The 22863-nt window shown below is 35.2% G+C and overlaps 3 protein-coding genes across 7 annotated transcripts in view; 2 read left to right on the plus strand and 1 right to left on the minus strand.

Annotated features, from left to right (window-relative positions):
• LOC118262280 (serine/threonine-protein phosphatase 2A regulatory subunit B'' subunit delta) overlaps positions 1–22863 on the minus strand; it is a 151846-nt gene that overhangs the window by 58422 nt on the left and 70561 nt on the right. Inside the window, exon 1 of one of the 4 annotated variants that reach the window (XM_050697810.1) lies at positions 4567–4729. The exons of the other annotated variants lie outside the window; for them this stretch is intronic. Within the exon in view, the coding sequence (XP_050553767.1) occupies positions 4567–4569 (3 nt within the window). The 5' untranslated portion in view covers positions 4570–4729. Of the gene's footprint in view, positions 1–4566; positions 4730–22863 lie in introns of those variants that run through there. 4 annotated transcript variants of the gene reach the window in all.
• On the plus strand, positions 1340–21227 carry LOC126911304 (uncharacterized). Of its 2 annotated transcripts, none has more exons than XM_050697812.1 (2): positions 1340–1554; positions 20751–21227. In XM_050697812.1, exons 1-2 carry the CDS (start codon positions 1510–1512, stop codon positions 21144–21146), a joined length of 441 nt encoding a protein of 146 aa, XP_050553769.1. In that variant the 5' UTR covers positions 1340–1509; the 3' UTR covers positions 21147–21227. The 2 variants fall into 2 exon arrangements, with proteins under 2 accessions (XP_050553769.1, XP_050553768.1); XM_050697811.1 differs by lacking the exon at positions 1340–1554 and adding an exon at positions 19548–19794.
• On the plus strand, positions 12987–14472 carry LOC118262236 (uncharacterized). Its single transcript, XM_035573423.2, has 2 exons — positions 12987–13113; positions 13198–14472. The coding sequence occupies exons 1-2, from the start codon at positions 13063–13065 to the stop codon at positions 14032–14034; spliced, it is 888 nt and encodes a 295-aa protein (XP_035429316.2). The 5' UTR covers positions 12987–13062; the 3' UTR covers positions 14035–14472.

Here is a 22863-nt window from a genome sequence, read left to right on the forward strand (position 1 = left end):
ACAGTACCGGTGCTTATAGTTATGTAGTATTGTTCCTTTTGTGATAATAAAGCGATCTTTCGCTTAAAAACAATATTGCTATAATTATAATGTGCTGTTCTATCTATTAAATAGACGATTAAGGTAAAGTCTATTTAAAAAAAAATGGAGAGATCTTGGCAGTTTTTTTTTGTTTCGAGCTTAAACTGTTTAATTAAAGTGAACCTCGTAAACCGTTTCTCGGTACCCCACGTTGAAATAAGTTTGCCACAAAGTGTCATACACACATATTATAAAGAGTGCGAAAGTTTTGAAAATTTACGTTAAAAAGAAAGTGCTTAAAAACAAGGGTGACTGCTGAGCAAGAGGTCTTTGATCCTATACCTAGGTTGCGGGGTTAGGCACAGCATTATGTATTTTCATTCCATAGAAATAAGTTTGGAATTGACTTTGATTGGATTTCTTGATTTATCATCATCATCATATCAGCTATAAGACGTCCACTGCTGAACATAGGCCTCCCCCAATGAATGGATTTCTTGATTAAACTAATCTAATGAAGATTTTCGGTAGTCTATAACACTAATAAAACATCCTAATAAAAATATAACACCAAAAATCCGCTACTTCGCTCTTTTACTAAACTGGCAAGATCGCTAGACTATTTGTTGAAGTTTAAATAATTAAAATTAATTTAGAAGTAACCACAAGTTTGCTTGCTCATTACAGAGCTCATTCAACACATTCCCAGTACAGTGGTGTCGCGTAATAAACTTTAATATTTCATTTGAAGGCTTTAGTAAACGGCCCGGCTCTCCACACCGGTCAAGGGCAATGCACCAGTGCAGTATAATCCATCTCCACACAAAATCCAACCTTAAACCACACTCCAAAAGGTCAATTTTAAAACGCTTCCGAATTGAATCCCTGGAAAATTGCTTTGCATTTCCATGCAAAAGCCACTCGGAAAACTTTTGACTGAAACTTCATGAGTTAAAATTCCGGATGAAGTTTTACAAAAATAACTAGCTTTAAGCTAGCCCATCCATAAAAGATCACACGTTTAATGTATTTCATAAGACTTGTGGCCACTTTTCCTTCTTGTGGCGTTTTCTTTTTTCATTTTAGTTTCTTTTTGCTTATCGCTGCATTGAAATGTTGCGCATTAATTGTTAAATCAGTTTATATTCCAATTTGGTTGTTTTTAATCAGCATTCTCAATCTTCGAAAAAAAAAAGCAAAATAATGTATTTACAAAAAACAGATTTATTAACTATTTTTTATCTATGCAAATTGGTAATGGACCTTTTTTGACAACAAAAAAGCTAATTTACATTACATTGGCAACGTAATTTGAAAATAGAATCTACATACATATATTTGTAAAAAGAAAATAAAAGGCAGCCATTTTGCGTCTAGTTAATTTTGTTGAAAATATCGAGATAATGAAATTCGTTAGCTAGGTAGAATAATACTTACAAAGTTTAATGAACTCAATTTTAATAATTATAGTTTAGGAATGGAAAGAAAATGTTTTCTCAACAAACTTGTGGAGGTCTTCAGTTAATTTTGAAGGTAAATAGAGCTTCACTTACTTAATTTTTTAAGTTCTCTTTTACTGCTTTCATAAAACAAAAAATATCTTGTCGTTTTTAAGACCAACAGAATTGTAGAAATAACGTGAATTTACGAAAAGCTGGTCAACGTAAAGAATAAAAATTAAATACTTATAAATCTATGACACATGTCAAAGGTACAACGTGCTCGATGCTCGTGGCCCCGAAGTGTCTATGCTTTTAAAGCTTCCTATGCATGGAACAGGAGCGGGCCACACACTTAGGTCTCGCGACAGTTAGCTGATGCATACAAATCGCGTCGCTTTGTTCCAAGCTATTACGTACCGCGGTCACGTGACTTTTCTCTCACTCACGTACTCGTACAAACGCCGGCACGTCAAGCTAACCTAATTTCTGTAAAAGATTTTCAACTTTATTCCTTGGAAATAAAGCTGTAAATCTATTATAGGTTTTTAAAGCTTTGGAATAGTTTGAAGTGCTAGCGTTTGCATCGTTCAATGGAATCTATCGGCGGTATTGTTGTCAAACACACTAGGAGCTGTTGCATTGGTTTTAAATGGTATTTTATGGGACATATGACACAAGTTAGTGGTATTGTCAGTATACGGCAAGTTCCCATTTAGAAACACGTCTGGTAACATTGGCAATAGGTATAATTGCTGAGTAGTCTCACTTGGTTCGGCAATTATTAGTTCTGTCTAAAATCTAGACTGAAACCTGTTGACCTTAGCTCTCAGTGGAAACACTTTTGAATTCGATTTCGACGTCATCGAGTATTTAATATTCTGCATTCTATTCACCTACAGTTATAATTGTCAATCAAGAATCCTGAGATATGTGAGATAATGATATCTTGAGTCAGGATCATTGTTTCCTAGTAGATGTTTCTCCATAATCCTTATTTTTAAGGATGGAAAATCATCCCATGACTTATCCCGCCTTGGGCGAGGCGAGGGGGAGTGTCAGACTCTTACTGACTAAAAACCACCCGTTCCTACTTCCGCCTTTCGAACCGGATCACCGGTAAACCAGCTAGGTAGTACGCAACTCCGGATTTCTGTACAGTCCTAGACCCCATGGGATGATGACACGTTATATAACTAGATTTTACTGGTTTACGTAAAACCAGCAAAATCTAGTTCATATTAGTTACAAATCAGTACAAGTACAATACATTAGCTTTTACGTTACACATAAAACTAGATCGACTGGCAATTAGACGAGTCTGTGGACGGGATCAGAATATGTAAGAAGTCTATCAACCTGAGTCTGAGCCAATTTGCATTGACTAAGTAAGGAGTTTGGTTTGAATTCGAAGCGAAGTTTTGTAAGTAGATAAACTATTTAGGTAGACACCTCGTCAGCAATAAGTTTACATTACATCGAGTTGATGAATAAGTCAGTTCAGTCATAAGTAAGTTTAAGAAACTGTTAGAGGTTGTAGTCTTGTAGATTTTTTTACATGCATCATGGATATATTAAAGATGTTGCTATTTGATAAAGAGAACAATCATACAAATTATTATAAACGTAAAAGATTTTTTGTTTAGATGTTGGTCCTCAATCACGCTGAAACTACTTAACGCATTTTGATGCAATTTGGTATACAGACAGGCTATTAGCTGATTTAGGTTATAGGCTGATAGAAGCTAGTGATACATTAACCCGGCGTCATGGGGGTGGAAAAGTGTTACACGGACGTTGGGGTGGGTCTCACCGACCCTTTCATAATGTCGAAATTATTTCAATAAATTTATAAATAACAAAGACTATTTTTATGCGTGTTTATATTTTTGGGTATTTTTGTGATTAAATAAAACACAAATATTATGTTATATTATGTTTTAATTATATATAATAAAATTTAAAAAAAAGAACTAAAATTATCAACAAACATTTTCTCTTCTACTTAAATGTTCTGGTTCTGACATTTTGTCGAAAAGGCCTCTTATTCCACTTTGTTCCGTCTTTGCCATGATAAAAGTCCGAAGAATTATCACGGTTTACGTTTGAAGAACTAGACGACTCGGATGTAAATTGCTCTTCTCGCGAACGATTTTTATGCAATCGAATAGACAGTGGAATATCATCATTATCAGACTCTGAGATATCCTGTTCTGTGTCAATTGAAATACTACGCTCACTCAAGTGATCTTCTTCGTCATACACATCCTGGTCTGACAACTCAGTATCAGAGTCAGACTCTTGTAAAATTGCCAGAATACGCTGTCGTTCAGCCTCTTCACGGTCAATTTTTTACTAAGTACCTACAAAAAATACAAATAAAATACAATGAACTATATATAACCAGCTACAATTGTAAATAACAATATAAAATCAAAGATAAAAATGATAAAAACACAGATAATAAGTTAAACAATATGTATACATAATGGCGCGAAATTGTTACACCGACTGCGGGGATGGGTCTCACGTACCTTTTTTAACTTTGTGCACCTGTATCTCCCACTGCGGCCGTGGCACGACTATCGTGTAGCTTGCGACGCGTAGGACAACTCAACAGCTCCAGCTATTGAGAAGAGCAGCAACGTCACACGCATAGTAACCGAAGTACAAGCGAAATATAATGTGGTGGGTCGCACAGACCCAACCCCCATGACGCCGGGTTAAATGACGTTTAAATTTCTTAAACTGTTGTGGAGAGCAATTGTTTTATGTAAAACAAACGTCCAAGCAATGGTACACTTAATTTGGTGTCGATAGGAAATGGCTAAAAGAAATTGAGAATGAGATGATAATCCTTGTGCTATTTGCCTAGGTAATTGACGCATGTCTAAAGAAGTAATTTAAACCTAACCTAACATGGCTTCATAATTGCTGTTTAATAATCAATTAAACAACGCATTTATTATTTACTTTATCTATGCTGATAAAACATACTATCAGTGATAAGAAGCAATTAATATTGGTATGTTTTTATAAGTAAATTAAAAACTAAACAAAGAGACATCTAGTGATCATTTAGCTTTCTAATGTAACAAATACAAACCATGTTTATCAACACAACACAGAATCACGTGATTTTATTCAACATTGCACAAGCGACGTCCTTGTTCATGAACATTTCCCAACGAGAGATAAGCCGCGTTCGTCGGTTCGTCCGATAGCGGCGGGCGCGCAGGTACGCGGCGCCGACACCGCGCTTCCACTCACGCGCAGGCCAACGGCCGCCAGCCGCTTATCATTTGTTAGGCAACTAGACGTAGATTAGCTTCTTAGTAACCATCCTTCCGTGTTTTATTCAATGTTGTGGTAACGTTATCTTAGCTGGTGATGCATTGTTTGAAGAGCTGTCATGTGTGTGATGTCAGGTAATTCCGTAACGCACATAGCTTATAATAAGAAGGATGAACTAATTATACAATGTGATAGGGGCGGGACTTCTAACCCGTTAAGGCTGAGTTCTACATCTAATTTTATCGACAAAAGTCGGGGGTCGAAGGGATCGAATCCCCTCTCCCTAAAAATTATGGCTATTTTAATATTTTTTTTACTTTTTTTGATATCAAAGGTTGTATGCGTTGTAGAAACAAAAAAAAACGACAAACGGTAGCTAATAACCTTGGCTAACTAATTCATTACTTTTTTCATATGTTTGATAATGTTTTGGTGAGAAAAAAAATCATTTGTGAATTATTTTTACCGAAAAAATCACTATTTTTCAATATTTTCAATTAGGGGTTCAACCACCCATATTATTTTTTTTGTCGATAAAATTAGATGTAGTACTCAGCCTTAACGGGTTAGAAGTCCCACCCCTATCACATTGTATAAGACAAGTTTTTATTTATACGAACATATTCTTTATTAATGTGTCATAGGTATTCAGTTTCTGCTTACACATCATATGTAAATGAACAAGTTCAACCTTAACTCCTCTGTTTACGGAAATGGATTGAAGTGAAATCCAAAAGTACTTATTGTTCAATAGCCATTCGAAATTAAACCGTGAAAACAAAATAATGAGACAATAAACAACTAAAGCGATTGGACTGGATACTGGTCACTTATCTTTCAATTTAGAAATTTCAAATGTTACGCAAAAAGTTGTGAGACGCGGGCTCTAATAGATTTCGAAATCCCTCGGTACTTTCTAGTCGTTCACAAATCTGTAGGCCCGTCCATTGCTGCATTCTCATTGAATATGTGTAATAAATTACCTAGTAAACGGGCAATATGTCGCGAAATCTACACGTTAGGTAATAAATCTCAATATGTCTGAGTTGTAAGCACTTACAAGCTGGACTGGAAAATTTATGGAAAATCTTAAGGGGCTGGTCACATAAACAAAATAAGCAATAAGCATACGTATTGACGTATGCTAAAAGTATTGACTTTAAATGGTAATTTTTTATTGATACTGAAATCTAGGGGTCCTAATTTTCCTAAGCTAATACATATTTGAGGGAAAGTCTTAAAAATGCCTTTAAAAATAGGACGCTAAGTCATGTTCGGTTCAAAACCGCTGACTAGATTTAAATGTTCCTAATAATATTTTGGTACAGTGATAGACGAGGCTTTGGAAATGAGATTACAATGACGAGGTTTCATTAGAAGCAGATTCGCGGGCAATAGCTAGATTTTCACAAAAAAAGTAAAGTCAAGCTAGCTTTTAATATAGGATCAAGTTGTCCGTCAGTTAGTGTCCATCTTAGTAACAAAATAGTAACATTTATCACTCAATCGACAGTTTAGAAAAGTAGTTGACAACTAAATTGTACGTAAGACCGAGAAAGCTTATAATTACATCGAAAGCAAAACAATTATCGTTACGATTGACGCAACATTCAATTATTTCTGACAGTAAATTAAAATGTCTTTTGTTATTGTAGAGAAATGTATTATTTAACACAACAGTACAATAGATTTGGTTGTTCGATTAAGATACCGATAGTCAATCTTTATATATATAATTCTTCTGTAAGTGTGTATGTCACTGAACTCCTTTTAAACGACTGGACCGATTATGATGAAATTTTTTGTGTGTGTTCAAGGGGATCTGAGAATAATTTAGATTCACAACTTTGTCCGCTGGACAATGTTTTTTTAAATAATTTTTAATTTATTAGTAGTTGTTGATTTTGGAATGTTTTACATTGGATCGGACAGACGGCGCTACCATCGCAGTGTCAAATATTGATGACGTTAGATATTGTCATAACATTTGAATAATAATTTTCATCAAAAAGGTCCAGAATGTTTTAGCTTACGAGTATTAAAAAAAGTTTAAAATTTTCTAATTAAAGACGTGTAGACAGGACAACGTCTCGACACCAGCAATTTATACTGCGCTAACTCAAAAAGCGTACTTTACAGTAGAGGCGTTTAAAGGGAAAAACGTGATAACTTTTACATTAATTAAAATACTTTTTTGAAATTTGGTATGCTTAATATTTAATTTATTCATTGTAATATCTCATATTTATATTTTCTTAATTATTTCTATTTTTTGATTTAGCGCAAGTTAGCCGTATATAAACGTAATTCATCAAAAAAAAATTACATCTTATACACGTCTAACTTATGTTAGCGTAGTGTAGTACGGGACGTCGTAGTGCATGATCAATCATCTGATGCATATTTCAATATTTTATAAAGAACATGTACTTATTCACAAAAAGAATAGTCAACGTACCATTAATAAACTAATTAATACGTTAACACATAAGTATTTACTATGTAAAAGTCGCTAAGTCGTTCATTTTACAAACGAACAAGTATACACACGAACGCACTAAACTACGCTAACTATGAGTTAGTGCAGTGTTGCACGGACTTTGACCAAAGTGATCCTCGCGCACACTCCGCTAATAATAGTTGGCGTAATATAAATCGAGTGATTTCAAAAAGTACCTTTAGTTAGCGTTTTATAAGATTTGTAACTTTCTTATTTTTGCATATTTCTTTTCAATTTTTTTATGACGTATGTAAACACACATTTTAAGCAACTTGGCATAAAAAAAGTTTTTTCCAAATTTCGAGTTAGCGTAGTATAAATTGCTGGTGTCGGTCTGTCGGCTCCGCTAGTATATTATGTAATTAAGGGTTAATTAAAATATTTTGATGAGATCCAAGTTTACACTCAAATTCATTATCAGTTCGGGATATATGTTACACCTGGTAGCATATTATGTAATACCACCAGTTACAACACAGGTTAAGCTGTTGAAAACCATTCTTTTTGGTGGTTTTCCAGCAACAGATAGTATTTCGCTTTCGTATTCTTCGCCAATAATTGAGAATTTGTGACCTACCCTGAAGACTATTCGCGGACTGCCTAGTCGGTTACTAGCGCTCCGGCTCAAAAAGCGGGAGTAGGAACGGGGTGGATTTTAGTCAGCAAGAGTCTGACACACTCTCTCGCCTCACTTATTTATTGTTATTTATTATTTACATCTAGTAATTGGATGATTTACCCCCTAAAATAAAATCTCTATCAAAAAGGATACCTAAATAGTAGTAGTCGCTTCATGACACAGTTTCACATATTCCATAGTCTATATCCATGTCAACCCCCTTAATGTAACCTCAAAATGCAGTTCTATGAGATCAAAGCCTTTTCACCCGTTTGTTCGAGAGTCATCAATCAGCTTGCACTAATTCACTGACAAGTGTCATACCTACGTGTCGCGAAAATGTCAAGTCTGCATAAAAAGTGCAGTCAGTGGCGTTCGTTGCGTAATAGAGGTTCTCTCGTGACGTCATTTACTTGGTCACATTTTAGTTCTAATGACGGCTTTCTATCTGTTTTCACTGCTTTTTTAAATATTTCAAACCTAGTGTCTTAATATTTAAGCCTTTAACTGCCATCAGAATACTGTTGAAGAGAAATCATCCACTAACGTAGGTCATCATTGACCTACATGGCAGTTAACGTGTTAATATTATTATGTTTACTTCGACGTTTAAAAGTGCCTTCCTGGTCTATTTGAAATAAATAATTTTGACTTTTGACTAGAGAAACAAAAAAATACTGCCTATATACACGAACCTCACGCAATTCTAATAGATTTACTCATATAACACTTCAAGAAATAACAGCAGTCAAAGATACAACGTGTGAATTTCAAAATCACTATCCAACCATTAACCATAAAATCTTTAATCCACATTCTAACATAATACTCCCACGTACAAACGATACCTAGAACCAAAAACTAGAGCAGATACCAATAAAAAAATAAAAAGGAACAAGTGACTATCACATAAAGAAATCACCACATGAATTATTGAGCGAGCCAGCAATCGAAAACGATGCGGTATCGAAAATTATGGTGCCGATTGACACCCACTAACTTGTAGGCTAGAACAGACTGGCAGCTTGCCATACGAATTTAGGCACTGAAATCTAACTAGGTTTGCATATGTATGACTAGAGAATAGTTAGTGTCTATATGGTTTATTTTTAGTTGTTAGTTAAGTCTGAGAGTGATGATGTTCACTTTAGTTCATATTTGAGAATAAAATAAACTTAGTACCAATATACTAGGATTTTTTACTGACGTTAAATATAAGGAAATATAAGGAACTGACTGTCTCGTTGGTTGAGTGGTTGCAAGTGCGACTGCCGGACAAGGGGTCTCGGGTTCGATTCCCGGGTCAGACAATGTACTACAGGGCGTTTTTCGGCTTTTCAAAAAAATCTCAGCAGTAGCACGGAGTTTGGAATTGTGCCCAGTAGCTGGCAATAGGCCCACCCCTATTGCATGGGACTTAACACAAATGGTAAAAAGTGGATGTACATTGTACAGCGGCATTACGTGCCGTAATGTGCATCTCTGCCTACCCCTTCGGGGATGAAAGGCGTGACGTTAAATATAAGGAGACAAAAATGCAAAGCAAAAATGCTTAGCATTGATAAATAAGATGCCAAGAATACCAAGAAATACTGAGTTCTCGAAGCTAATCCTTAGCTCAGGAATTAAATGTCTTACAAAGCAAAAGTCGACTGTTCCGATTTCATGATTCTCGGTAGCAGAGAAACATTGGGATTAAACTAGATATATTTGCTTACTGTAGGTACTTCTACTGGACTGTACCAATTAGCTTCTAGCACTGACGATGTAATAGCTAAGCTGTGAAACTATATGACTGTTTCCAATGATTTTAAGCTGTGTAGTTGTGCGAGGAAGACACGCAGCTCGAGTGAGCGATATAACGATAGTAGGGAAACCATCCATAGCACGCATCCATAGGACACATCCATAACACACATCTATAGCACGCATCTTTCCATAAAAAAAATATCTTAGTTGAAACCGTTACCAGAAGTGCTAACATATGTGAATATGATTGGTGGAAGCCAAACGCTTCCACAGCAACGTAGCATAGTACATTTCTGGTGGAAAAGCACTATTGTAGTCTTACCTTAGACTACATTTATTAAAAAGCTTAATAAGATTCTGTGCGAACGAACACGACGGTATTGTTCTAGACTTCTCATACATTGCTCTGTCTGCATGTATATATGTAGCTTAATATGCTACTGTCTGATGGATGCAAGCAGAAGAGCTATTATGTATTCAATTCTGAGTTCATTGCTGTGGTTGGAAATATCTTTGTTTTAACCAAACCTTATATAACATAGAGCTGGTTATGCAATTGAGAAAAACATTTTTTCAATAATCACATGTGAAATGAATTAACTGACTTTTTAAAAGACGTCTAACATTTTGTAACTCGACTTGTATTTTACTGAATACAAATTATTTTATCATATAAACATCTAAATTCCCACGATATAGGTACAACTGTCTTATCTAAGTCTACCTGCTATACTCGGATTATTCCTTAACAACGATTTTGTTCCGAAAACAATTGCTACGGACTGGGTTAAGTAACCTTTACCTAAATAACTCTAAGTACGGCAGTGAGTCTCAGAAACTAGCTATCATGCTTCTTGCTCAATTTTAGCATTTTTTCATAAGGCTGGTTGCTCCACTTTAAGTGCTAGTATTTGAGCTCACTAACGAACCATTTGTCCTTGTAAATATCAGTAGCTATGGCAGCAAGTTCCAAGTTACATTGAGCTACAGATAGCTATTCAAACTACTTCGTTTGAACAGTCAAAAGTTTTTGGGAATATTTAAGCCTCCACTCCGCTTTTGAACGTTTTATTGGAGAAAATATTAGAGTGTTTAAATAACACTAGAGTATTTAAACAAGGTCTGTTTGAAGTGAACTAGTTTTTGATTGAGTATCTTAAAGGATTGGTACTACTTATTTGTAATTAAATATATTGGGCAATTATGTATAAACTGCACTTTTTCAAGCTTCATCTTCAGCCTTGGCATCGAACTTATCACGCACTGACAACGATACAAAGACAAAAAGTAATTTATCTATCACGTTAACAGCACCGATTTCCAAATAATAATCCCAACACAATTTACTCTTCCTACACTCAGCTATTACGGAACGATTTCCGATTTCTCCTAACATTACAAGTCAGTAACCACACTTGATTAGGAACCAAGTAATAATTTCTATACTAACTACTAGCCATTACGCGTGGAACAAAAAGTGACATCAATCACACCGCGACCGATAACCGACGGACGTCGTTAACAGGCGCTCCGTATCTCTACGAATAACAAACTTCCTTACACGCGACTTCCTCTAACAAATGGTTATTTACGGACAGACGAAGGGTTCCAATATTATCGCTGATGATGCAGATGAAAGAAGTTTTAACCTCTCAAAATTTTTTCGGACGACAAATCCGTCAGCATCTTTAGATAATTGACTTTTATCCATTCTGAGCATTACTATCTTAATTTTTTTTATTAAAGACATCATAAATTCAAGGACGTGATACACGGAACGGATGATGTAACTCAAATACTTTATAATAAAGCCATATTTCATAAGCACAATTCGATGGCGCCCACCGAAACAAACCATTTTGAGAATCACGAAACGGCACGGAACATGAAATAAAGACGTTGAGCGCCTCTATCTCCACTACCGTGATACAAAGCTATCAAAAGCAGTCACAAGTGCCATATTTCAAACAAGCTATATCTTGGCGACACCGTACAAGGTTCGCTGGGGACTATAAAAACTACAACAGCCGGATATACATTTCCGTTACAAATCGACGATGACGTTCAGAATACACCCCAACAATCATCAAAGAAAATGCGGAACCCGCACGTGCTTTTAAAGAAAATTATCGAATAGCCAGAAACCATCCTGTTCCCATCATCTAACTGCTCGTTGGCCAATAAAGTACAATCCATGGGAGTGGAATGCGTAAATATTTGTATGACGTGATAATTAATTGGCTTGCTGAGGGATGTCACGTAATACACTATTATCAGATGCATTTTTATCTGGCAACACGCAATTGTTGTCATATCGAAAAATACTGCATTACATAAGTCAATGTGCAGTGTTAGACTACTGTAGAACACTAGCCAGACGATAAATAAATCTCTCCTCTTGATTCCGATTTCTTCGGCACAAATTCAACTGTAAACAATGACGTAGGTCGACCGCAAAAGATTTATTTATATAAAAAAAAAAACTCATTGTATGTAAAATTGGAACATTCGTCACTCGGTAGGTCTCACGAAAGATTCTTTTGGACGAACGTAAATTGGATAAAATGACCAATTTTAAGGGGAAATTGAATCGATATTTACGATTATGTGATATGTCTTTTTAAAGATTTCGTTAACCACCCACGAAGATATTTTTTTGGTATTAAACGACTGTTTTTGGCAAAACCTCATTGTCAGATCTACCGAAATTTGCTGTTTTCGGAAAACTTGGGCGTCGCCACCCAATAAATCTCCTATTATACCTACACGTTGGTATATCTGGCTTTCCGAAAGCGTAAAAGAATTGGTGAATGCTAAAAGATTTACGAGTTTATATGGATTTAGCTATTGACTTTAACACCTACAGGGTTTAGAATAGTTTTATCGATTACGATAACAAGACATAAAGATCGGATATGACAAACCAGAGACACGATCGCATCGCGCGTGTCAAATCACTTTCTTGATTGTGCTGTTGGCTCACCTGTAACAAGAAAAAATCTTGATTAACACAAAAGTTCTCAGAACGTAAAAATATTTTGCAATAATTTCTGATAAAATCGACATTGCAACGACATCAACTTTAAATTGGGCGCAAAAGTTTAACAAGCGGAGTTACGAGTGAAAGAGTAATTGAGTAGATTAAACGGATGACATACTCGACCACGATGTTTTTACTGACAACATTTTTCTGTTAATTTTATATAAAACACGAACTTTTGCTCGTGAATACTTTATTGACATACGTATCTACAATAGGTTTTGCGGCAATGAATTTATTTCGAAACAAATAGTTGAACATGTCGAAATTGTACTTTATTTTTACGAAAAGAAGGAATGCAATCGTATGTATGTAGCAAGTATGGTGTTATCGTGTGCGTATCACAATGCAAACATGGTATATTAAGTAAACCTATTCCTTGTAAAAATAATTATTCAAAATGTCTCTGCAACGGCGGACACTCTGCTTCTTACTCCTTTTATTTTTAGAGGTAAGTATTACATTTAGCAAATGTTACACTTTATAACTTCTCTTGTCTTCAAAATTTTAATATTGTGTATTTGTGTCTTTCCAGGATGATCTTCGCTTTGTTGCCGGTGTATCTGTGGAAACAATCACCACAGAGTACATCAATCAGCCTCAAGGACCCCCACCTCCGCCCAACTCTGTATTGTCGATAACTTCCACCAACAGATTTGTGCCAGACCCACCAGCGCCTAAGGTATATTCATATGGACCTTACCCGCCTCCGACCATTGCAAGGCCGAACTATTTTGAAAACTATCCAGCGTACACAACTACTGTAGAAATATCACCGACGAGGCAAGAACAGAAACCTGAAACTGTAACAATCATAGAGAAAGTCGAAACTCCTCCTCAGCCCCCAACTCCTCCACCCCGGTTCCCACCGTTCCCCCCTAAGCCATCGATTCCTCAAACAACTGTACAAGAAACCTTACAAACAAAATATTTTCCGGATAGGTATCCCCCGACAGTAGAAACTAAAACCACTGATTTTACTATTCCATCTCAAGAGCTGAATTCGGATAAGCCTGTGATTTTGCAAATCAACGTGCCTGCTCCAGCTCCAGAGCCTTTACCAACTATTCTACCTCAGCCTCTTGGTATGCCTACAATTGACTATTCTCCCTGCGGAATGCCTCCAAGTCCTCTCGTCGTGATGGAAAAGTCAAAATCTTCGTTGAAGAGTATTCTTCCAATTCTCTTCTTGTCCCTTTTTGATGGAGGTCGTGGAAACAACGGATGCTGTTGCTGTTCAAAACCTGCCAATATACCAGTTCCGTACCCCATCCCTGTACCTTACAACAATCCCGTTGTTACGAACCAAGGTAAAGGAAAGAGTAAAAGGCCAGCTAAAGATAATGATGACGGTGACAACGATGGCAATTGATGGACAGGTTTTAGTCAATTATAACAATCTTATTTAATTGATGTCAAGTTCTGCTGCACAAGATAAGAATGGGCCACTAACCACTCACAATAACTCAATAAACTAACAGATAAGAACTTAGGAATCCGAAAATGTGAGAACCTTACAGAAGAAAAAGTGTCAACAACATACAAAATAAGTTTAGTATCCATAGCTCAGGAATTAGAAGAGCAATATTGAATCCGATATCATGAATTTTTCATTGAGCGTAATCAAATTCACTTAAATGGAAGGAGACACTTCTCAGTAAATACTCCCCGTATTTATTTCAATATTTCTGTTTTAAATGCTAAGTTCATTTGCATTATTTATCAGATATTTGGAAGAAAACTGTGTTGTCAGGGCTCACATGACTATCTAAGAAATGAGATGTTTTAGTCAATATAATATTAGACATAATGTCTGTCTTTTATTTTCCTGTTTTCCTCAAACATATTGGTTTAACGTCATTGTAAAGCACTTACTTGATTACACGTGGAACACTTGAAATGAATGATGTAAGAGATAACGCATCCTACGCACAATAATGCACGCAGAATCCTAAATGCGTAATCGCTAAAATGCAATATGACGTTGATTTTCACTCTCAAAGTCTGTATGAAAGTCCGAAAAATCTCTAGTAACTCTAGCTAAACCCTCTAAAACCGTGTCTAGTCGTAAAATGAAAGAATAACACGGCCACTTGTGGAGTGCACCATTTTGAGACACTCCCTGAATGCAGGGTTTCCTGTCCCAGACAGTCTATGTAGGCCGGCTCAGACAGATCGATACTATAGTCATCCCCTTGCGCTATTTGCAACACACTGGCCAGGCTGCACTCTTTTTAATAGCTGCATTGGGCTTTTTACTATCTGAATCTGAGCCTAGTCAAAAAACTATTTATTAAATATTAAGTAATGGAGCATGTTTACTATCGTTTTTACAATGTAAACATGTCTTAAAATATCTCCTACATTTAAAAGATTTGTAAGAATTTAGCTTTCATCTTTGTACTGTTCCATGTTCTGCAAACGTTGATTAATTTAAAGTAAATCGGTTACTAAAATGAAATTCTTGAGACGTTGTAATAGCTTCCTATAAGATTTATTAAATTGAAATGAAGCCGCTTTTATAGAGTCAAAGCCATCCAAATTATCAATTAAGTAAGGAAGATACCTAAAACCGTTGCGTTAATTGATTTTCCTTACGAATCTCGGTTTATCTTCAATTTATTGTAGCGTCATACCTTTAGTCTATAAATTGTGGAAATGCTCACTGTTTTTGTCAGTTTGAGCACAGGGACGGATCTACGCGTTATTTTAGGGAAGTTTCTAAGGCAGTCTAGGATTAAAAAGGCCTTTAAAATTGACTGAAATGAAACGATTTTTTTATCATGATTATTCCGGTTTTTATGATGAAATTCACCAAAAACTGTAATAAAATATTAAAATTTCAACATTAACTAGGTAAGATAAACCTTAGTTCAACCCTGTTATACGTCATATATCGTACACATATTACTTCTACGCCTAGCTGAATACAAGCTTGATGGATGAGGCTATAAAATTGTGCTCATACTGGCTGACAGAAGCTCGAATCTCGTATAATTTTAATATATTCAATATTAAACGTAGACACAAGGGGACTTGCAGGCTTTGATGTATAAAACGCTTCAACAAAGTATTCAAGAGGTTCTCAGTGGACGAAATGTGAGGGCCGGCTCATTATTGAAGTACTTTATAGCCAGTGACATTAAAAAAGGCCTTTTTTTATTCGGACAAAAATCCCGCAGAACTTTTTTCTTATGGAATAGAGGGCAAACGAGCAGACGGATCACCTAATGGTAAGTAATCCGCGCCGCCCTTGGCCACCCGCAACACCAGAGAAGTCACAGGTGCGTTACTAGCTTTTTATAAAGGAGTCCGCTCTTTTCTTAACTGCAGACTAAAAGAAGAATTTTTACTTAGTGTGACTTCTAGTGTGAAATATTACGATTGACCAAAATATGTATTGTATCTAGACTTTTAGACAGCTTTTGTTGCCCTACGTAACAGATGGTACCACATGACACAAGATAAATTGAATTGCAAAAGCTACAGTAATATAAAACTTATTGACGAGCTATTGTCACCAAGTTATTGAAGTATGTTAGATATGTTGTCTAGGTCCAATAGTTACTGTAGTCAAAACCAGATAGAATGGTAGTACTCGTAGTAGAACCTCAACAGCCAAAGACAGTACTCTGGTGGACTATAGGTCCTATCTATCTATCTCCTAGCCTCTTCTACATAATACAGGGCTGCGGACTACCTAGCGGGTTACTGGGACTCCGGCTCGAAAAGCAGGAATTGTTAGTGATAGTGGTTTGCCATAATCTCGCAGATCGCAGTTTTAAAAGCATGTTTATTTTATAGGTATAGTATTAATTTCCTAAAGCAACATAGCACATACTATTCTCTTATTAGTATATCTAGCTACATCTTTTATGTATGTTTACTTTTACAGTAATTACACTGGACGGGCGAGTCTAAGAGCCCCGTTGCTATAATTATTGTCAGATAAAAACGATTTGCACGCAAGAGCGATACCCTCACGCCAAGACAGACATGTTTGGAACGTTATGTGAATTTATTATTTGTTTATACGAGTCTTACGTATCTTTTGGGAGTTGGTAGCAATTTTGTTCTCATGAGAATCATGTATTGTGTTTTAATCCCTTTTTAGATAGAGGTGCGTACATTAAAAGTAAGTCAGTAACAGTATTTTTGAGCTGCGGACTACCTAGCGGGTTTACCAGAGCCCTGGCATGAAAAGCAGGAGTAGGAACAGGGTGGTTTTTAATACATAAGAGCTTGATACTCCATCTCGCCTCGCCCAGGGCGGTAGAAATTATTGGATAATTCCCCTCTCCCTCAAAAGAAAACTCCTATTTTTCTTCAGTTATTTTATGCGTTATAATAGAAAATAATAATTAAGATAGCCTTGTATTTTTTTAAATTTGAGACTGTACATCGGAAAACTAAAAAAATCCTGATATTACTTTGCCTGGCTCTGAAAACAAAACCTCTTGGTCTTGCTATACCTACATGAGTTGACTAAGAGAAGCGGTCATTCTCACGAGAATTTGAGTAACAAAATACATACATACATAATTATTTTTATATTTTGAGACAAACAATGTAAGTTATACTCAATTGTCTTTATCACAAAAATAAATAATTTTCAGAGACCTTTCTTATGAGAACTTAACATGACAATGAGATGTGCTGTCTTTGTTTTAAGCTTGTCTCATTAAATATTTAAGTACTTACATACTGTTATTATAGAGATATTATATCATATAATACATTTTTAGGGCTTCCTTTACAGGGTATAAATAAAAATATACCTTACCTACTGTGATATTGTATTCCAAATGAACGATAACGCTGTATAATAAAAATGATTTGATTTGTATTATACAGCGCGTAAACGGAACGGTCCAAACTCCGCAAAAAGAGATGATGGTAAAAAACCATATTTTATTTCAATAAATTGAGTAATTCAACGAATAACACGAAAACAAAAACAAAAGAAATGATAAAACCAAAACAATTGTGGCGTTTTTCGGAAGAGTTTCGTTTACACCCTATATAGATGTAATATTTTGATACAACGATAGATATACCTACTTGAATTTCAAAAATAAGAATTATTAAACTTTAGGGAAGAAAAGAAAAGTGTGTCAAATTGTTTGAAAGAAATATTGACGGAGTAAAAAAGTAACTTTAAATAGGTGTATACCTTATAGTGCCCTAAGGTCTCAAGTTGGAATGAGTCCCTAAAGAACCAACTTCTCTGAAACAGTCCATAGTAAATCGCTCTATATGAGCTATGGACACCGCCATTTATTACATCGAAGCGTTTTTCTTGCCAAAAGATAAAAGAAAAAGATTATTATGTCATGTTAGCTGTTTGTCTTTCGGATATTTGATATATTTATATGGTGTTGATAACTAAATATCTCTCAGAAAATATTTGATGTTTACACCCGACTTATTCGATGTGATCAGTTATTAATTTATTAGTGAGGGTTACTTTTAAGGGTCCAAATTTTAATTGGCAGCTAATTTATGTCCTTTTCCAATTTATTTATCTGGCGAAGGGTTTATCTGCAGGCTGTTATATACCAATCGTATTGTTTACTATCGGCATATTATGTGTTATATAAGGATTTTTATGTACACTACATAAAAGAAAACCTCGGAAAACGTGTCCACTTTAAATATGTAGATGCACACATATTGTTTAAAGAGAAACTCGACTAGTTTCAAGCCATTACAGGGGCTTATGTTCATAAGTAGCATTCCGCGACACAATAGTCGAGTTCCTCGTCAAAAAAGTTAGGCCGAAAAATAACTAGTTTTGGTACTGTAAATCAATATTAAAACATCACAATTTGATATTTAGCTACACAAGAAATCAATTGAACAGTTACCAAGTTAAGCTTCTTGTTACTATGTAGGTACAAATATTGGGAGAATAGTCGAAGCCATTTCAATAATACAATAATACAATACCAAAATCTAACTTAGTTAATTAAATCCAGTTCTAGACTAGTTATTTCATTTCCTACAATGTTTGAGCTGACTTAAGAATTAATAGTTAGCTTTGATTTTCGTTGAAAGTTTTCCTATTGTTGATCCAATAATCTCGTCTTTGTGTTCAGGTAGCTGTTTGATATTGGAACATTATATAAATAAGGTGTTCTAAATGTATCTGCCACGGCTTTAATAGGAGGTAGTGTTGTGTTTGAACATTACAATAGTTGAACCCTTTAACTATTCGCGTTCATTTTTGTTCACATTTTCCAGAATATTGTATTTATGTACAAAGGTTGTTTCGGTCTCTATATCTGATTGAAATCAACACGTCTTCTTCTCAGTTCGTTACTGTATACCTACATAAATGATTTGAATTTGCTACATTTCTGAAAGTCGTGTCCTTGAAAGCCTCTTATTGCTTTCCGTGTTATTTCCCTCCGAAAGTATGTTTTTGTGTTTGTTTGTTACTCAATCACGTCAATATTGCTAAAGAGGTCATGAAGTCAAAGTCTAAGCATTTATTTCAATTAATCCTAAATTAGGCACTTTTGAAACGTCAAAAAAATTTAGAACTGAGTTACATTATAGTCTGAAATAATACATGGAGGCTACTTTTTCCAGTCGGGCGAAGCCGCAGGAAGAAAATAGTTTAAATATAAGTAAAGTTTACTATAAACAAAAGAAATAAGATAACATTGTCTCACAATAAGTATTATCTTTTCCAAGCATCCAATCAATACACGTGAGATAAATCATATTACTCACAATACACACAAACTCTTTGATAAGAGATTTAAGATAACAGATTTCATTGATACAATGTTATCACTTTATCAGATACATATAAAATATAATTTTCTTTAATAAAACTCGTTAGTGAAGAGTAAACTCTTTAGTGAGACGTATCAATGTACCAAAGTAGATTAGGAAAAGCTGAAGAGTTTGTTAGTACGCGCTAATCTCTGGAACTACTGGACCGATTTGAATAATTCTTTTTGTGTTGGATAGTGCATTTATTGAGGACGGCTATAGGCTGTAAAACATCACGCTTCGATCAATAGAAGTCCAGTGCGGGTGAACCCGTGTGGGTAGCTAGTTAAATATGAAATCAATAATATATTTCAGTGGCATCTTTTTTATATTTTTGTTTAGTTATAAGGTAAGTTTATTCTTTTAAAATATGAAATCTCTATTATATTGTTACTTTGTTTAGTTTAAATCTCGCTCAGGATCGTGAGGTTAACAACCTCTCTACTTTGCCTACTCAAGTGTATTTTACAAAGTTTTCTTTTTTATAAAAATCTTGTCCTGACAGTAATGAACTTAATAAAAAAAAGAAATGATCAAAGAAAGTATACGGGGTGTAAACGGAACGCTACAAAAAATATTGTTTTTATAATTTTGATTGTTTTTGTTTTCTTGTTATAGCAAGCAGTTGAATTTCTTAATTTTTTGAAAAAATAAATCTCTTTTTTATTTTTGGAGCGTTCTGTTTACACCCTGTATTTGTTTTCTTTCTTATGTAAATCGTGGAGTTTTAAAATAAATTGTTTGTCATTAATCTACTTAATGTTGAAAGCCTTCAAAAATCTACATTAGGAATAATTCTATTTCATTTTCAATACTCGGATACACTTAGGTTCGGATAGTATTCAGGACAAATAGTTTTAGAAACAAGAAAAATCTAAGTTGGCGAACGTACACGAGGAGTTCGCGAACCTTTTTAACTTTCGTAATAGGAAAACAACATTTGTTTAAAGTTCATTGACATCGCCTATATGTGTTTGTGCAAGACAAGGACGTATTTGAACGAACATTTGAAAAAATAAGACTAGATACGATATTTTCCTTCTGAATAGCAGTTTAAAAAGACGATTTCTAACACATCATGATAATTTTCTTTTCTCATATACCGTTACTAGCGACCCGCCCCATCTTCACATATAAACCTTCCTCTTGAATCACTCTATGTATTAAAAAAACCGCATCAAAATCCGTTGCATTTAAGTATACAAAGGGACATAGGGATAGAAAAAGCGACTTTGTTTTATACTGGGTATTGAAGTACACTTTAATCTTTCTAAACAATCTCTAATAACCAATTATCTTTTACAGGACGCCGAAGTATCATGCCAAGGACTTGTAAACTACCACAACGCACCAATAGCATACGCTGACAATGGCAGTGATGACGACATAGGCCTCCTACTCACCGTGCTACTACTCGCGACGAGGAACAGAGGCAATTGCTGCGGGTGTTGCAGTTGCGGCAACAATATACCCATACCATACCCCATACCGATACCCACAAACAACCCTATCATCACAACTATGGCAAGAAGCAGCCCTAGTGGGGGAGGAGAACCGCAGGATCCAGAAGAAATCAACATTACAACAGTGAACAACTCAGAATCAGAATCCGAATCAAAGGCCACAGACAAAACTACAAACAAAAACAAAAACGAAAATTATGCAAGCTCCATAGCAGCATCAGGCTCACGTACCTCCTAGTTAAGCAAATTAATACTCTAAGTCTATGTATTTACGTCATCAATTTAAAAACGATTAATAAAACGTGATGAGAAAGCGGTATCATCAATTTTTTTTATTGACAGGCAATTTCCCAGCCGACGCCCTGTTTTAATCGTATGAGAGCAAAAGTAAATTGATGTAAAACAATTTGCGATATTAGTTTTAGTTTGAAGGTTATTTTGATATAGGTCAAGTTTTAAGTGAGATGGATTACCAGTATAATATAAACACATGGTCACTCAAGGCCTAAGGCATCTTATAACTAATTTGAGTGTATCGAATACTAGTAGGTATTACATAAGATCATTTTTATTTTTTAAAATAACGTTGCCGCCACTTTGTGTTCCTCCTGTACCGTGGGTGCGTTTACAAACATACAATTTCACATACACATGACACCCAGACCCAAAACAATTAATAATTTGGGGATCACAGAATGATTTGCTCCATGCGGGAATCGAACCGCTACATGTTGCACAGCAACAGTTTTCAAGCCACTGCGCCATGCAGTCAAATTGCAGAATCAATCTAGTACCTAACTATTCTATTCTCAATTCTTCGATCTAACGAGACATAATCCTACATACGACCTTTAAAAGAACATTTATGAAAATACATGTTTAGCGATCATTCTTTGTCAAAAAACTAGGTAATTAGCAGCATTACTTTTATGTTAAAGCAATTACATTGCAACTACCTATTCAATATAGTCATGTTTTATGCGAGAGTGCGTCACTTATCGGTTGCAATCTCGTTTAGCATTTATATTGCTCTCTAAGATGATGGGAAATTGTTTACAGTCGTTTTAATGTATTCATTTATTTCCATTTGGTATGAGATTACATTCAACAATGTGTAATAACTTGATAATTCAAGGATCCAGATTCAGCTAATATATTTCATATTTCACTCTAAAGAATGCCTAATGCTCGAATGCACCTTAATGCTCGTCTAGTTGGTTCAATGAGTATACAATATCTCCTAAATACGATAGGTACTTTATTTGTATTTATTTTATTAGTGACCCTGATATTGTATGCATATTTCGACAACAGCAGACAGCAAGTAACTGAAATGAACTCAGAATTCATAGATTTTTGTGTTATAATTTCAAAACTCCCTACCTGGTAACTGTATCTTTTACCTACAATTAATATCATATTTTACAACTAAAAAGACAATAAATGCATCTACCAACCAATGGTTGTTTGTGTTTTTACCTGTAACATAACAACCGAACATACATATAGGTTCTATTTTCGTTTTCCCGAGCGCAAGATGGCAGCGGCCTGCATAGACAAACAAGAGTTAAATTGGTTTCTCTTATTCTGCCCCGATCTATTTTTTATAGCCGGCCAGCTGCAAGCGATTGCAACAGCTTGAAGTGGAATATTCATGATGCTACAGATCACTATACAAATGTAAGCTAGATGCATTTAGGAAAAGCTTTAGGTAAACAAGTAAAAAGCGATATTGATTAAAAATATTATTTCTATACTTCTGATAGTTTCCCAAAGGCCGAGTACTTGCAACTCTTGTGGTGTTGCTCCATGGACAACACTGATCACTACAAAGTAATCCATTTGCTTGTTTACCTCTAACGCATAAAACAAATTATTTTATACGTTAGAGGTAAGTTTATTTATCATCTTTACATCAAGTCTCTATAAGTGGCCATTAATGACCAAAGGCTTCT

Source organism: Spodoptera frugiperda, chromosome 12 (genome assembly GCF_023101765.2).
Source record: "Spodoptera frugiperda isolate SF20-4 chromosome 12, AGI-APGP_CSIRO_Sfru_2.0, whole genome shotgun sequence".
NCBI lineage: Eukaryota > Metazoa > Arthropoda > Insecta > Lepidoptera > Noctuidae > Spodoptera > Spodoptera frugiperda.

Coding starts and splice junctions, on each gene's coding strand:
- LOC118262236 (XM_035573423.2), top strand. CDS start 13,063: ATGTCTCTGCAACGGCGGACACTCTGCTTCTTACTCCTTTTATTTTTA. Junction 13,114..13,197: donor TACTCCTTTTATTTTTAGAG/GTAAGTATTACA, acceptor GTGTCTTTCCAG/GATGATCTTCGCTTTGTTGC.
- LOC126911304 (XM_050697811.1), top strand. CDS start 19,738: ATGAAATCAATAATATATTTCAGTGGCATCTTTTTTATATTTTTGTTT. Junction 19,795..20,750: donor TATTTTTGTTTAGTTATAAG/GTAAGTTTATTC, acceptor TATCTTTTACAG/GACGCCGAAGTATCATGCCA.